A 14,350-nucleotide genomic window follows, 5' to 3' on the forward strand; every position below is an offset into this window, starting at 1 on the left:
ATAAAATTAAGAACTCTTGGCTAACACACAAGAATTCAGCAAAACAGCCAGATTTGAGATAAAAATAAAATTCCACAGCTTTCGCCTCTACCAGCAGAACACATTTATAAGATACAATAGGAGGAAAACATTGATCCACGACATTAAGAAAAAAAAGGTCAAGCACATAAAACAGTAAAACACATTATCAAACACTGTGTAGGCACATATGAAAAAATGAAATAAAAGGAAAAATGCTTATGATATGAAATTAAGTATAAAACCCACGTATAGAACCACGTAGGGGATGACACATATATATGTGTATATATATGTATATTACACATTCATGCTAACAGAGCAAAATCTGAAAGGGCTTGTACTGAAATAATAATCATTACCTCTGAATTTTAAGAGGTAATTTTCATTTTCTTCTTTACAGTATATTTCCCAGATTTTCTACAATCATCATGGAAGACCTTTATACTTAAAGTTTTTATTTTTCTGAGAGGTATTATTTAAGCCATAGTACCTATTTGGAAGCTTAACTAATCCACAGAAGTATTTATAATTACCTGCTGAATCTGTCAGAGGACTAAATTTTTACAAAACCAGACTTTAGTTTTAGTTTTACAAAACCAGTGTTTGTTCCTCTCTCAAATCCGAATCAGTGAACTCACTAAGGTTATATCTGAGAAAGATGAGACTGTTATTTGTGGATGCAAAGAAATATATGAATAAATACTATGTGTTAGCACATTATATTTATTAAGATATGATAATGTGTTTTGGTAGACACTGCTAATATTAAAAAGTGGAGCTGGACATGTTAGTGGCATAGTGTGACAACAGGAAAAATCTTTTACCTGTAGGACATTGCTGATCTTTTGGGAACTGAATGTCTGAATTTGGCCCTAAGAGCACTGAACATACTGAGTTAAGTCTCTCTGACTGGACCAGTGGAGCAGAAAACCAGAATAAGCATTTCAACCATTTTGCGAGCTGGTTGTGATTACTGTTCCAGGTGATGGGTTTCATGGGGTTTTTATATATAATCTATGATTACAGTTAGGTCTCCATAATAATCAGCTTAATTTCACCATTATGTAAATCATTCCTCACAGATACCCAGGTGGAGAGGGAAGAAAGACTGCAAAGCAAGAACGCTCAGAAAAAGGAGTGCTTTGGTTAAATTAATGTCCTATTAAAAAAAAAATCCCTGTGATTCAAGCCTGAGTTATGTGACCTGCTTCACCGTAAGAGATTGGTGACATTAGGCTAATGAACCAGGAGCACGAAGTGCCTCAGGCGACACCCAAACACCCACTCCTCTTCTTTTCTTTCTTTCTTTTTTTAATGTTTATTTATTTTTTCAGAGAGAGAGAGAGAGAGACAGAGGATCTGAAGTGGGCTCCGCACTGACAGCAACGAGCCCGATGTGGGGCTTGAACTCACGAACTGCAAGATCATGACCTGAGCCAAAGTTGGACACTCAACCCACTGAGCCACCCAGGTGCCCCACACCCACTCCTTTTCAAAGCTGCAGAATGGACTGAGGCAGAGTGGGGTTGGGAGGAAACAAGGTCACACCATGACACTGCCATTAAAAAAATAACATGAAAACTATCAATTTTGTTGTGTTGTTTTCACCTAATAATGAAAAAATCTAAGAAGTTAGAAGTTCAAGTTAGCTGACACTCTGACAAATGTTTATCCTGAGGCAGAAGACATTTTAAGGCACTCTAATAATAATATAAAAGTAGTTGACCAAAGGACCTCACTCATAAAAATAACAGGTATGAGGGGGGAAAATGACTCTAAATAATAGTAATGCTTCCACAGAAAAGTCTTATTATTTTATTATAATATTCTTATTAAAAACGTGAAACATTATTTTCAATGTATTGAATAGACTTTATTCCTTGCATTAACTCTTGTGAAACCAGTGGCAGGAAAGGGAAAAAAATCACATAGCCCTACTATCCAATTAGCTGTTCTACTTTTGGGATGACTTTAATTCAATCTCACAGCACATCTTTTACCACTGATGTGTCTAATCAGGAACTGAAGAAAACTAGGCTGCTAAGAACTATGATGAGGTGTTGGGACTATCATTTTTTTTTTTATCTAATCTGGAATTTCCCTCCTTACAAGTTAAAACTCATTTCAAAATCCAATTTTAATTTTATCAATAAATGGCAGCATGTCACACAGTTCAGGGAAGGATCGCTGTATTTTTCTAGAAAAATCAGGCTTTCTGATTTGACAGTATGTAATCTCAGTCCATCCGTTCACAGATTGTTCAACAAAACCTGAGCAGGCACCTGCTATGTGTGAGACCTTGCCTGGTACCATGCTGCACCTGAGGCAGCAGCCACTCCTTTCCCGTGCCTCAACGTGTAGATGCAGAAGCGCAGGTTTTCTTTGCCTCATTTTTACAACAGAATCTCCTCAGAAAGTCCATTCAATGCACCCACTCAGGGTTTGGGTCTACATAAAATTACTACCAAAGAGACAGAAGGATGGTTCTCGTACATCGTATTTCCACTAACTTATCCCATAAATACAAATTAGAGTAATCGCACTTCAAGGGAGCACCCTTTTCACAGGTAGATTAAAAGGAAGCTTTCACATTCTTGCCTTTTTTGGCCCCGCTGCTTAAAAGCTACCTCCAGACTCTGATAAATACTGTGCCCGTGACCCAAACAATCCTGGAGGACACTGCCAGCTTGCAGGGCAAAGATATTTTTGCACCCTTGCCTTACATTCTCCTTTGAAAGCATCAGAATTTCCCATCTAGCTTATCCACCATGCCAGAGAGAATAGAAGTGTTACTCCCTACAGGTTGTTTAATTTACCCTGGGACAGGGGCGCCTGGGTGGCGCAGTCGGTTAAGCGTCCGACTTCAGCCAGGTCATGATCTCGCGGTCCCTGAGTTCGAGCCCCGCGTCGGGCTCTGGGCTGATGGCTCAGAGCCTGGAGCCTGTTTCCGATTCTGTGTCTCCCTCTCTCTCTGCCCCTCCCCCGTTCATGCTCTGTCTCTCTCTGTCCCAAAAATAAATAAACGTTGAAAAAAAAAATTAATTTACCCTGGGACAAAATTAGGACACTCTTTATCCTATATGCAGGTTGCACGCTTCTGATGAGATGAATCCTACCTTCATAGACAGTACTTCAAAGCAAACTACTCTAATAATGATAATCACCTCCTCTTTTCTCTTGTGCCCTAGAAAGGGTTTTCTTCTCTTTTTGCTAAAACTAAAATGACACTCCTCTATAATCAACTCGTTCATTTCTACTCACTTCCCTTTCCCTTCCTTGAGAAGAAGTTGTGCACATGAGTCCATTAACCTGGTTCCATGTGGCTGCAGCTGAAGAAACATGGCAGTTTTATTTCACAATGATTTTTAAGTTCTCAACGAGCAGACAAGACTTCTCTCCTCAGTTAAGGGAAGCTGAGCAGTCAACAAAAACTTACATCTTTTCCCAGTACTCTGAGCTCAAACTGTGTCTCCTTGAAGTGAACCTTTGTAATCCGTGGCCTGAAAAACAAAGCAGATGGCGGCGGTGGTGTAGTTTTTAAGAATTAATCTTTCAGAAATTCAGAGAAGTATCCAGTGGGAAAAGACTGGCTCGTTTCAGTTTCTGTATATACTGCTCCAGTAATTGTAGAGAGTTCCCTGTATGTCATTTGCTCTGGACACTTTCCTAAATAAAATTCCATTTTCATACTCCTGTACTTCTCCAGTAGATACAGACAAGCTTGGAATCCCCAAAGTCTCAGCAGTCTGCCTTCCCAGACACAGTGTAGGGCTACAGGCTCCCAGGCCCTCCAAATGCCTCCCACATTTAGAGTTAGAACTCAAAGTAGTCCTGGGCCCACAGCCCACCAGCATACACTGGAATGGATAGGAAATCCTACTACACATAATTTGCATGGACAAGAGAGTCCAGAATCACAGTACCTAAAATTTACAGAGAAAATACATACTAAGATGCACTGGGAGAAAATGTATACCCAGTTTTACTCATTTATTTATCAACCACTGGAAACGTACCTGTTTTCACTGACAAGTAAGCCCCATAAGCCTAGTATATACAGCATATAATTTTAATACTAACTCTGCCCTCAAGTTATACTTACCAGAAATACTTCCCCACTTGCTTTTTATTCTTGTAGACAACAACACCAACCGGAGTTAATCCTAAGAAATACTCAGATTTGTTTTCTCCCTGCAAAAACAAGCATATGCCTATTATCCATGAATTTATTCATGTCACAGCTCCTTGTCAAACTGTAATTGGCCATACAAACATAATATGTTGTATTAATATTGGGTCTAGTTTGTCAAAGACATCAACTTAGAAAGCTAGCTAAGCTATGGTAATAGCTAGCTTGCTGCTCATTTTTTTTCAATTTTTTAATGAAAAATTTTCTTAGTATATTCATACTTAGAACTTCAGTTCATTAAAAGAACCTGGACTACCAATCAGGCCACTGATAGACTCACCCCACACTGCACCTACAGTGCAGTTCAACCCTGGCTGCACATTAACTGAAATCACCTGTGCAGCTTAACATGCTGATGCCCAGGTGCTACCAAAACCAGTTAAATCAGAATCTGTAATGAAGGGGCCTAGGAATCAAAAATACATAAATACTCCAGGTGATTTCTCCTGTGCAGCCAAGGATTGAGAACCACTGACTTCTATCAAGAGTTCCTTCCCAAGGGTTGGCTCATCTCGATCTTATTCTTAGATGTAGATAATCATGAAACCTGGCTTTCCACCACCCTTCTCCAGAAAGTTGAGTTCAGGCAGCTGCCTTCAGGCACACACCTGGATTTTCTGATGTTTCTATCATGCTCCCTCCTACTTCCATTTGTGACTTTACTACTCAAAAGAGTTAAAAATACATCTCTTCTGGTAAAGACTGAAGACCCTCAATTTCCAGGAGATGATAAATCCTAATTAAGAAAATGAGATTCTGAAATGACAAAGTCACAAACACTGTGGGTAATGAAGGACATGCACACGTCTGTATGAATTGTATTTCTACTCTAAGGTCAAATAACAGCCTGTAAAGTCATACTCCAAAGAATATAAGACAGCTCATATATTTTTGAAGAATCCCAGCTGTTGCCCACTTTCAGTTCTGAAAATTCAATTTTAGAGGAATGTATGGAAGATTCTACTGAATCCAGTTCATTTGCCATAAACTCCTACCATCCACAAAAAAAAGTGTATATGAATTAGGATAAGCATTACACAAAAGCAGAGCCGTTTTTCAGAAGATTCTCTCTTTTACACACCTCCTATATATTTCTTAAAAAACTAAAAGCTCAACATGATTAATGTGGCTAGAAGGGAAAACAGTAACTATTCCACTAAGTTTTAGAGGTGTTCTTAAATGACAGTAGTATAGAGCATGTAATGATGTAATTAGATTGGAATCTAAAATATCAAGAAACTACTACTTGACCCAAACATGTAACTTTTATTGCCATACTAACAGTATACCCAGAGGTGCTTCTACTTTTTACGAAGAAAACGAGAAGATTTCTTGGTTTAGGAAACTCTGACGAGCAAACGAATATTGCAAAATGAATCCATAAATGAGTTACTTGCATTATGGTAAGTTTAATCAGCGTTCCTTAAAAATCACATTCCATAATTTAATTGACCTTGTCTATAGAAAATCTTGAGCAATTCATTTTGTGTAAAGAATAAGGCACCTGGCTCATTTTCTCAAATCATCAAATTTGGACTATTGCTAACTCAACTCTTACAAAATGAAAGGCAATGGCATTTCAACCTCACAGGCAAAGAACTGTCAATTGGTAACCTTTGAGAAATGGTTTCAAGGTTAAGACATGGCTCCAGAACACTCAACACAGATTTAGTATAAACTCTGTCTATATTCAGCCAGTGTTCATCAGCCACTAAAGAAAATTTGCAAAACCATTTCTAATGCAGTGGTGATAACTATAGTAAGCAGTAACCCTAATATTGAGAGAACCTGTACATCCAACATAGAACCATCAACACCTGCACCTACACTGGTGCCTAAAGGCTACTTTTCTGGTAAGTGATTTCACGAATGCTTTTCGGTCATAAAATCTATTTTTGGAAAATCCTCCTGTTTTCTGTCTCATACAATCAATTATAGACCAATTTTAAATTGTTTTGACGTTTAGCTAAGCCCTATGGAGCTGTTATCCAGATTGTGTTTTCAAGCCCAGTTAATTGTTTTCTACACATGAAAATATAATCACAGACTTTTAAGCAAAACTCATTAGGGTTTAATCCATGCAAGAGGTGCTTTGTGTTCGAAAAACAGATGAGAAAGTATCATCTGCTTGCTAAACAACAGGACTACCGCTTTCCTTTGGGAGTTTCGGTGACTTTTTCAGAAAAATGTCATCAGCTTAAAATATCTCGTGTTAATTAAATGTTACTCACATAGACGGGATGGAGGTCAACGCCATACATCTCCAGAGATTTAGCAGTCCTCAAGTAATTCAGCTCTGCTTCAGAAGGAGCCTGACCCCTACACCCAGCATAAAAACAAAGAGCCTTACTTTACTAATGGGTACTGCACTTACAGGATATGGGAACCATCTTCACCATATTCACTGGAGAAATAAATAATCCTTTGTCCTAATGCAAACTTAAGTCTTAGTATTTGAAGAAGTCCCTTGCCTTCTTGGTGACAAAATTTTACACTATGAGGTGAAACTTGTATTAAGTTAATTTCATTTACCAAATCTGTTTTTGCTCATTATAGCCAATCCCAATGTCCCAGCATATATTAAAAATTCTGTTTCAGAAACCCTCAAAGAGATTCAGAATATAAGCACTTGAATTAAAGAATATATCCTTTACAAAGAGTAAAATGTCTCCACGCACCAGCAGCTCTCCATCAGGAGGAAAAGGAGAATAGTAGTGGGCAGGGAGAAGAGAATGGGCTCCCCAACACCTAACTGGGGTCTCTCCCCAACACCTAACTCAGCATCTCCTGACTACGTATGTAGTTTGAAAATACATTAACATTTATAAATTGTAAAAATACTTGCCATTTTCTTAATACAAAGTATAGAAATCATCCCAAAATCTTCATTGGTGATAATTACATAAATGGTATTCATTCCTAATGAGTGTGAGCATCTGCCTGGAATCTCCATGGATGAGTGGAACTCTGTGTGTGTGTGTGTGTGTGTGTGTGTGTGTGTGTGTGTGTGTGTGTGTGTGTGTGTGTGTAAGAGAGACAGATTTTTAGTTAACAAAAGGAGCTATGAATTTTTTTAATTAATAAATCCTGCTTTGATGCATCCAATGTTTCAGCCATGGTACCCTGGAAAATCCAGCAATATACCTCAATTTTGAAATCTATAAAGAATGTTCATGACAAATTAGACACAAGAAAGCTACTAAATCTTGATCAAGCTTTATTCTCTTAGAAATAACAGTCACACTGTCAATACCATCACATAAAACATGTAAGGCCCTTTACCCAAAGCTCCTTGATAATTTCAAAAATGTAATTGTACTTTGAAACTCCTGGAATTAGTATTCTCAGAATGTGCCAGACACACTGCCCTTCATAATGTTATAAGAGGCACTCTCTTAGCATCCACTTCAGGGAAACCTTAAAATGAAGGACTCTATAATCAGGCTTAAGAGCATTCTGGTGCATGCTAATACAAGATGGAAAGCCTGGTTTCTCTGATTACAATTCAGCAATTGACTTCTGCTGCTACTCACTGAAACAGATCCTTTAGGCAAACATTTTTTGTTGACCAGATTAATTCTACATTTTTTTTCTTAACTATAATAGATCTGAAACCAAGCAAATTCAAGAGGGAATGTTACATAAGAGGGAATAAAGCAAAATTAACCAGTATAGAGGATTTAACCAAAATAACTATAATTAAATTATAACTTCAATGCTGCAGGCCATTAATTGAAAATCCTACTAGGGGAGTGTGTATATTCTCAGAAGTGCATGTGGTGTTAACATAATACCCTCCAAGGTGTCATCATGATTTCCAGATTCATTGCTGTAGACTGAGTAGGACTTTGCTTATAACTGTAAAGAATTTACATCCTTAAGACAGACCCAATCCAGAATACATTAAGGCTTTTGTGGTTTTAAAATATACTTATAACTAGAAGAATAAATTTCACAAGGTACTGATGACTGAAAAAATAGGAAATTGCAAAATAACAATATATACAGAATGATTCCATTAATGTTAAATCATACATACATAAATCTATACAAAATAAATTTTCTTTATGTGAATTTATGCATAAAGAGAGGTCTGGAAGGCCATTAATCAAAAATACATTGACGTTAGGTTTTGAAATTTACTCTCTCCTTTACATTTTTAAAGTTACTTGGGTTTTCTATGAGCATTTTAGTGTTATAAGCAGTTAAAAAAAAAACTTAAAAGAAAAAAATACTAGAATGTTCAAGGCATATGTGAAGAATTTATCATTCTAGAAACTTTTCTTAAGACTACCAAGAGCAAAAGATGATACTTAATGGATGATGTAACATAAGACATGATTTTTTTTCTAGCTTTGGTTGTATATCAAATACAATATACAACACTGTGCAATTTTAAGGAGTACAATGTATTGATTTGATACACTTATATATTGCAAACTGACTACCAACATAGGGTTAGCTAACACCCTCATTTTGTCACATGATTACATTTCTTTCTCGTGTGGTAAGAACATTTAAGATCTACTCTCTTAGCAACTCTCAAGTATATTGATGGTTCTTGAGGGCATTACTCAAAGTGAAATAAGACAGAGAAAGACAAACACTACAAGAGCATTTGAAGTGGAATCTGATAAAGCCAATCTCATAGAAACAAAGACTACAATGGTGGTTGCCAGGGACTGGGGATGGGGGAAATGGGGAGATGCTGACTAAAGCATATAAACTTTTGGTTATAAAATGAAGTATTGGGGATCTAATGTACAGCATGTTGACTATAGTTAATAAAATGTGATTCTTACATTAAAGTTTTATGAATCCTTTCTATGGCTTCTTCAAGTTCTTCCTTCTGATCAGGAACAAACCGGTACTCTGACACATAACCTGCAGTATGCTTATATGGGTCGTAATCTCCAAGCTCAGCTAAAAAACAAATTGTATTTTTTTCCACTTTAGAAGAATATTCCTAAAAATACTCAAAAATATTCCTATCATGCCAAAAAATTTTCTTCAAATGTCTTATTAATGAATTCATACATAACTAATTTTAATAAAAAACAACTGGTGAGTATATATGAACGGTATAAATAAAATCTTGTCTTAAGAACCTAAGTTCTATATTTTTGCTTTCGGAAAGACTATAATTATCATTTTCATTTCAATTATTCTTACCAGGTTGCATGAAATAAAATGGCATAAATAGAATTTATTGTGCATATATTAGAAAAGCTAGAGGCAAAAAACAATGATGATGTCAACATATCCTCTCAGAAAAAGGCATCAAGAGTATATGAATCAAAATGTATATGCCCCAAACAGCGGTCAGGGAAATTTAACATAATGCTGTATATTAGTTTATACAAAGAAGCAAAATCAAACCAGAAGCTCATCATATTACATTTATTAAAGTTTTCCTCCCTATGTTAATCCACCTTCCAAGTCCAACCCAGTTCAACTATGTGCCATTTTTCCTAGGACATTTTTTTCCACACCATCTCTGAACTGGAAATGCCATAAAGGCAAGGAAAATGCTGTCTCATTGCCCCCATCCCTGGCTTTATTCTTAGAAAGGACTCAGTATCTGTAAGTGGAAACATCCTCAGCCTCCAAAATGACAATGCAGTGTGGAGCTTCCCCCACATGGTTGCCATATTGATGCCAAGAGCTGAAGCCCAATGAGTGACAAATGTGTGCCACACCCTGAACGGTCACTGGCATCTGACCACATGGAATCTTCACAACAGCTGCCTGGGAGCAATGTGATCTCTGAGACAAAACAGCTTGGGGGGATCAATAAAACTCAGGTGGGATGTAGACTAGAAGGGCTTTTCAGACACTCCACCTAATTAAGAATCAATGCTGTTCCTGTGACTAAAACTCCAATGTGACCTATTACAAGGGATATGTAACTGGTTTCACTTTTAACTCTTCTGAGAAAACACTGATTAAAACTTGAATTTTGACTAAATTTTTTTTAGGAAAATATCACTTGATAAGAAGAACTTCAGTACCTAAACTTGCTTAAAAAGAAACATTCACATTTTTTTTCTCAATATGCTTTAGTGGAACCTACACTGGATGGCATATGCTCCCAGCTGAGCAGCGATGTTGACAGGGCAGGGCAGCCGGCCCTGAAGGACATCTTGCTTCACCTGCAAGAAAAACTGATATCTAAAAGAGAAATGGAAAAAAGAGATTAATGATATCTTACACTACCCAGACCTGAAGTTTCAGTCTCTGATAATCACAGCAACAGCCAATCACCTTGAAGGAAAATAAAGCCACTTCTGTGCTTTTATGAGGGGGCTGTTGAGTGAACAGGAACTATTTAAACACACATAAGCAATACAGGGTAGTGGCTCAAAAGTGTAGGCTCTCAAGTGAGACTGGATGGATTGCTTCCCAGCTCCAGTATTCATCTGGGCAGCTACTGACCCTCTCCAACAGCCAGTCTCTGCACCTGCAGAGCTGGGACAGCGAAGTGTCTACACCTCATGAGGTCAATGTGGAAGTTACATAAAAGCTACTCTCACCATTCCCATTAATGCCACTGCCACTACAACTATGACACGGTCTTACTGGTAGAACAACCTTTATGATGTGTTACCTACAGGGTCTAAAACCATGGGTACAGGATAAAAAGGTCATTATGGTGCAATTCCATCAATTCTCATTCCCATTATCTATGGCTTTGTTCATTCCATTTGCCTAAAAGAACCTGTTAGAATAGTGCCACCCACTGTCCCAAATACTGTTAATATAGTAACTCATTCTAAGTGTTTTACATACAGTAATTTATGTTAAGACTTTAAAATAGGGCCAGTACTATTACTGTCTCCATTTTGCAGAATGAAGTAACTAATAGACACAAAGAGATTAAGTCAAGTATCTCATCCAAGATGTCACAACTAGTTAAGCAGCAGAGCCAGAACTGGAACCCAGGCAATACGACTCTAGAACCTCTTAATCAGGATGCTATGCAACTTTGGCTGGCTTGCCCTCCTTCTCTCCCCCATCCAGTCTTTCTGCCTGTGGAGTGAGGGTGAGAGAAGCCAGAGATACATGAACTAATACAATGAACCATCAACACCGTCCTCAGCCACCATTACCTACAATGCAGCATGCATTCACACACATGCACCAGGCTGTGTCCTTTGTAATTTCTCTTTCTTTGCAAGCCAACTCTTGATTTCACTGGGAAGGGCAGGAAAAGGGCAAAGGAAATGAATTATAAAAGTCAGCTGTATTAAGTTTCTTTTCTCCAAATGCTCACAAGCAAAGGCCATAGTGAGGGAATCCAAATGTTAGATACTACTCTGATTATTTCTAGAAGACTGGACCAAGTTTGATGGCATCCACAAGCTTAAGAGATAATGTTCTTAACACCTTGTGTTTCCTGAATTCCCATTTTAGTAAACAGCACCACAGTCTCCATATATCCAAGTAAGAGAAACCTACCAACAATGTGCAACCCTAGCATGCGCATTCAGTCACTAAATCTGTTGTCTTTTGGAATCCACTCCAGGTCACTATCCACCGGATTTCTGAAACCTTTGGTGCTCTGCCAACATTCACACTTATCTCCCTTCCAAACAACCTTCCCAAAAAGTAGATGAAATTCTTAACAGAAAAATAGGATCATATCACTCCCTGGAAAAAATAAGACCTTTAAAAAATTTCATTTTGCTTTCAGAATAAAATTCAGATCCTTAAGAGAGTTTGTGACATGCAGGCCTCAGTCTTGGAGTGGCCTGCCTCAGTCTCCTTTGCAAATGGGCTCTATGGCCTAGGTCCCCATCTGCACCCCTGCCACTGGTGATCATGCACCAAGGCCCACAAGAGGTGGCTGCACTGGTTTCCACAGGCCCACAAGTGACAGCACAGCAGTCATCCCCTCCAATGGCTCCCTCCTGGCCACCCACGATTATTTCCGGTGCCACCAAGGTTCCTTGTCCAATAACAGCTCCTGGGAAATGCAGGGCATCCTGGAGAAGCCACGCCTCACCACCCGGGTCTCCCCAACACCAACCCAAATCCTGGTAGGCAAGCTTCTTTTTCACCAAGTCCACCCTCCAGTCCATGGCTACAGTGTCGGGAGTCCCCAGAATGCTCAGAATCTCCCCCAGGCCTCCAGCGGCACCAATACCTGTGACCTGGCTCTGGAAGCCAGGAGGAGGCAACCTGGTGGCCAGCCTGACAAGGCCAATATCGGGCCCCAGTCCTGGGTGGCCACCAGCAGCCAGCAGGCTTCAGGAGGTGCTGGGCTCATCAGAGCCCTTCCCTCCCCTCTGCTACCCACTACTAGGCAAGCTGCAGCCAGCAAAAGTGGTTGGGTTCTTCTACACCAAAACAGCAAAAAGGAAGTTGAGAGAACCCCACTCTTTACTCTCCAAGCCACACTCAAGCCTTCCTGACACTCTGCAACCTGGCGGCTTGCACCAAGAGAAAAATAAACTACAACCAGTTTAAAAAAAATCCTCGGAAGACTTGTGCTTCTTGAGCCACAATTTCTTGCCATTAACCAATGACTATCTCTACTCCCTAACTTGCGTTTACTTTTCTAGCCCTACTTAACTACTCCCCATGCCCTGAATGCTCATCTTGGATATCACATCCACTTTGTTATAATCATCTATCCTCCCCTTGAGGAGGAAAAAAGCAGAGTAAAGTACTATTAGCAGAACTTAAATACAAAAGCTTATACACTGAAGAGACATTTTGCTAGAATTACTACTGCTTGTTGGAAATTAACATTTATTTAGCTACACTCTCTATTGTTAACTTGGAATTTCTTTTCCTGAAGTGTTTTTTTTTTTTTTTAAGGAAATGGGTCACAGATGCATATTTGTCTTGTTCTATTAAGACTTTTATAACATCTGACTGAACAGTCAAATCGCTTGCCAAATACAGAAACAGAGGAACCTAATCCCACAAGAGTTTGCTTCAAAGAGAAAAGGAAAGAGAAACAGAGGGGGATGAAAACACAAAGAACTGAAAATGAGAGAAAGACAAACAGATACAAAGAAATGCACCATATCCCATCAGTGACTGTAGTCTCAGTATATAGGTCTGGCACATAGTAATTGCTCAATAAATGTTGACTTGATGGCTAGATATACAAATGAATAGGTAGACAGATGGCTGAAATGGAAAAAACTGAACACTCTTTGCTGTCTCTGAGAAATTCACAAAGAAAAAGAAAAAAGGACATCTGTTCAAACTTCTCTGGACAGCCTGCCTTTTAAAGATACCAGAGATCTTTAAGTCATTGCATTAAAGAAAAATCCACTAAAATCAAAAGACAAGTAAACTATTTTTAATTAAGAATTTGCTTAATCTTTATCACAGCAAGCATCATATCAGTTTTTTATACGACAAATTCATGATACAGTAGAATCATATTTTCATATACTAAACAAATATTTTATCATTATGTCAGGGCCTATTTTTAACTAACTGAATATAACTTATTTTGTCGATTTTATGGGACTTAGTGTACATTTAATATTTTATTTAAATCACAAATTTAGAGTTGGTGAGTCTTTCCCTCTGTTACTCTGCTTAAGGCTATGATTGGATGCTTGAATCCTTTTTATCTGTGGTTTTAATTAGGGGGAAACTGCACGCCAGTTTGCCTAGGACAGATCTTCTTTATGCCTGTTATACATGTATAACTATTAACAGCTCTTCTCATCATTCTCCAAAGTGTGAGGGTTTTGATGATCAACTCTACTGTGACCCTGGTTATACTATACCCCTATTGGAGAAAAATGGAACACTCATTAAAGATGATCCACTTAATAAGGAAGCTTTCCAGGCATTCTGGTGCAAAGAAGAGGCTTCTTAAAGCAGGTATTGGTTATATTTTCATGTAAATTAATATCTTGGTGTATACACACTGTCTTCCTAGCTAGATCATGAGCCCTGGGGTAAAAAAGCTGGGTCTTCCACCCTGTCCACAGTTACCGCACTACTCCTAGTACAACACAAGTGAAGGGCTTAAAATATTGGCTTCACAGTTTTCTGCTTATCTGACATTCACTGCAAAGAGCTGAGCTGACACCAACGATGTACAAGCTGTTGAGCACCATTAACAATTTAGCAAGTATCAGAGGTTTGCTGCAAGAAGGGGCAGAGACA

General features: G+C 38.4%; 1 protein-coding gene across 5 annotated transcripts in view; it reads right to left on the reverse strand.

The window, feature by feature from the left end:
* The window catches only part of EPB41L4A (erythrocyte membrane protein band 4.1 like 4A), a 256,036-nt gene that overhangs the window by 90,813 nt on the left and 150,873 nt on the right, over nucleotides 1–14,350 (reverse strand). For all 5 annotated transcript variants that reach the window (XM_045500766.1, XM_045500758.1, XM_045500748.1 and 2 more), the window contains exons 6-10: nucleotides 10,284–10,381; nucleotides 9,013–9,133; nucleotides 6,442–6,529; nucleotides 4,124–4,212; nucleotides 3,458–3,521 (exon numbers count right to left, since the gene is read on the reverse strand). In XM_045500766.1, coding sequence (XP_045356722.1) covers nucleotides 3,458–3,521; nucleotides 4,124–4,212; nucleotides 6,442–6,529; nucleotides 9,013–9,133; nucleotides 10,284–10,381 — 460 coding nt within the window. The remainder of the gene's footprint in view (nucleotides 1–3,457; nucleotides 3,522–4,123; nucleotides 4,213–6,441; nucleotides 6,530–9,012; nucleotides 9,134–10,283; nucleotides 10,382–14,350) is intronic.

This window comes from Leopardus geoffroyi, chromosome A1, assembly GCF_018350155.1.
Source record: "Leopardus geoffroyi isolate Oge1 chromosome A1, O.geoffroyi_Oge1_pat1.0, whole genome shotgun sequence".
Classification (NCBI taxonomy): Eukaryota; Metazoa; Chordata; class Mammalia; order Carnivora; family Felidae; genus Leopardus; species Leopardus geoffroyi.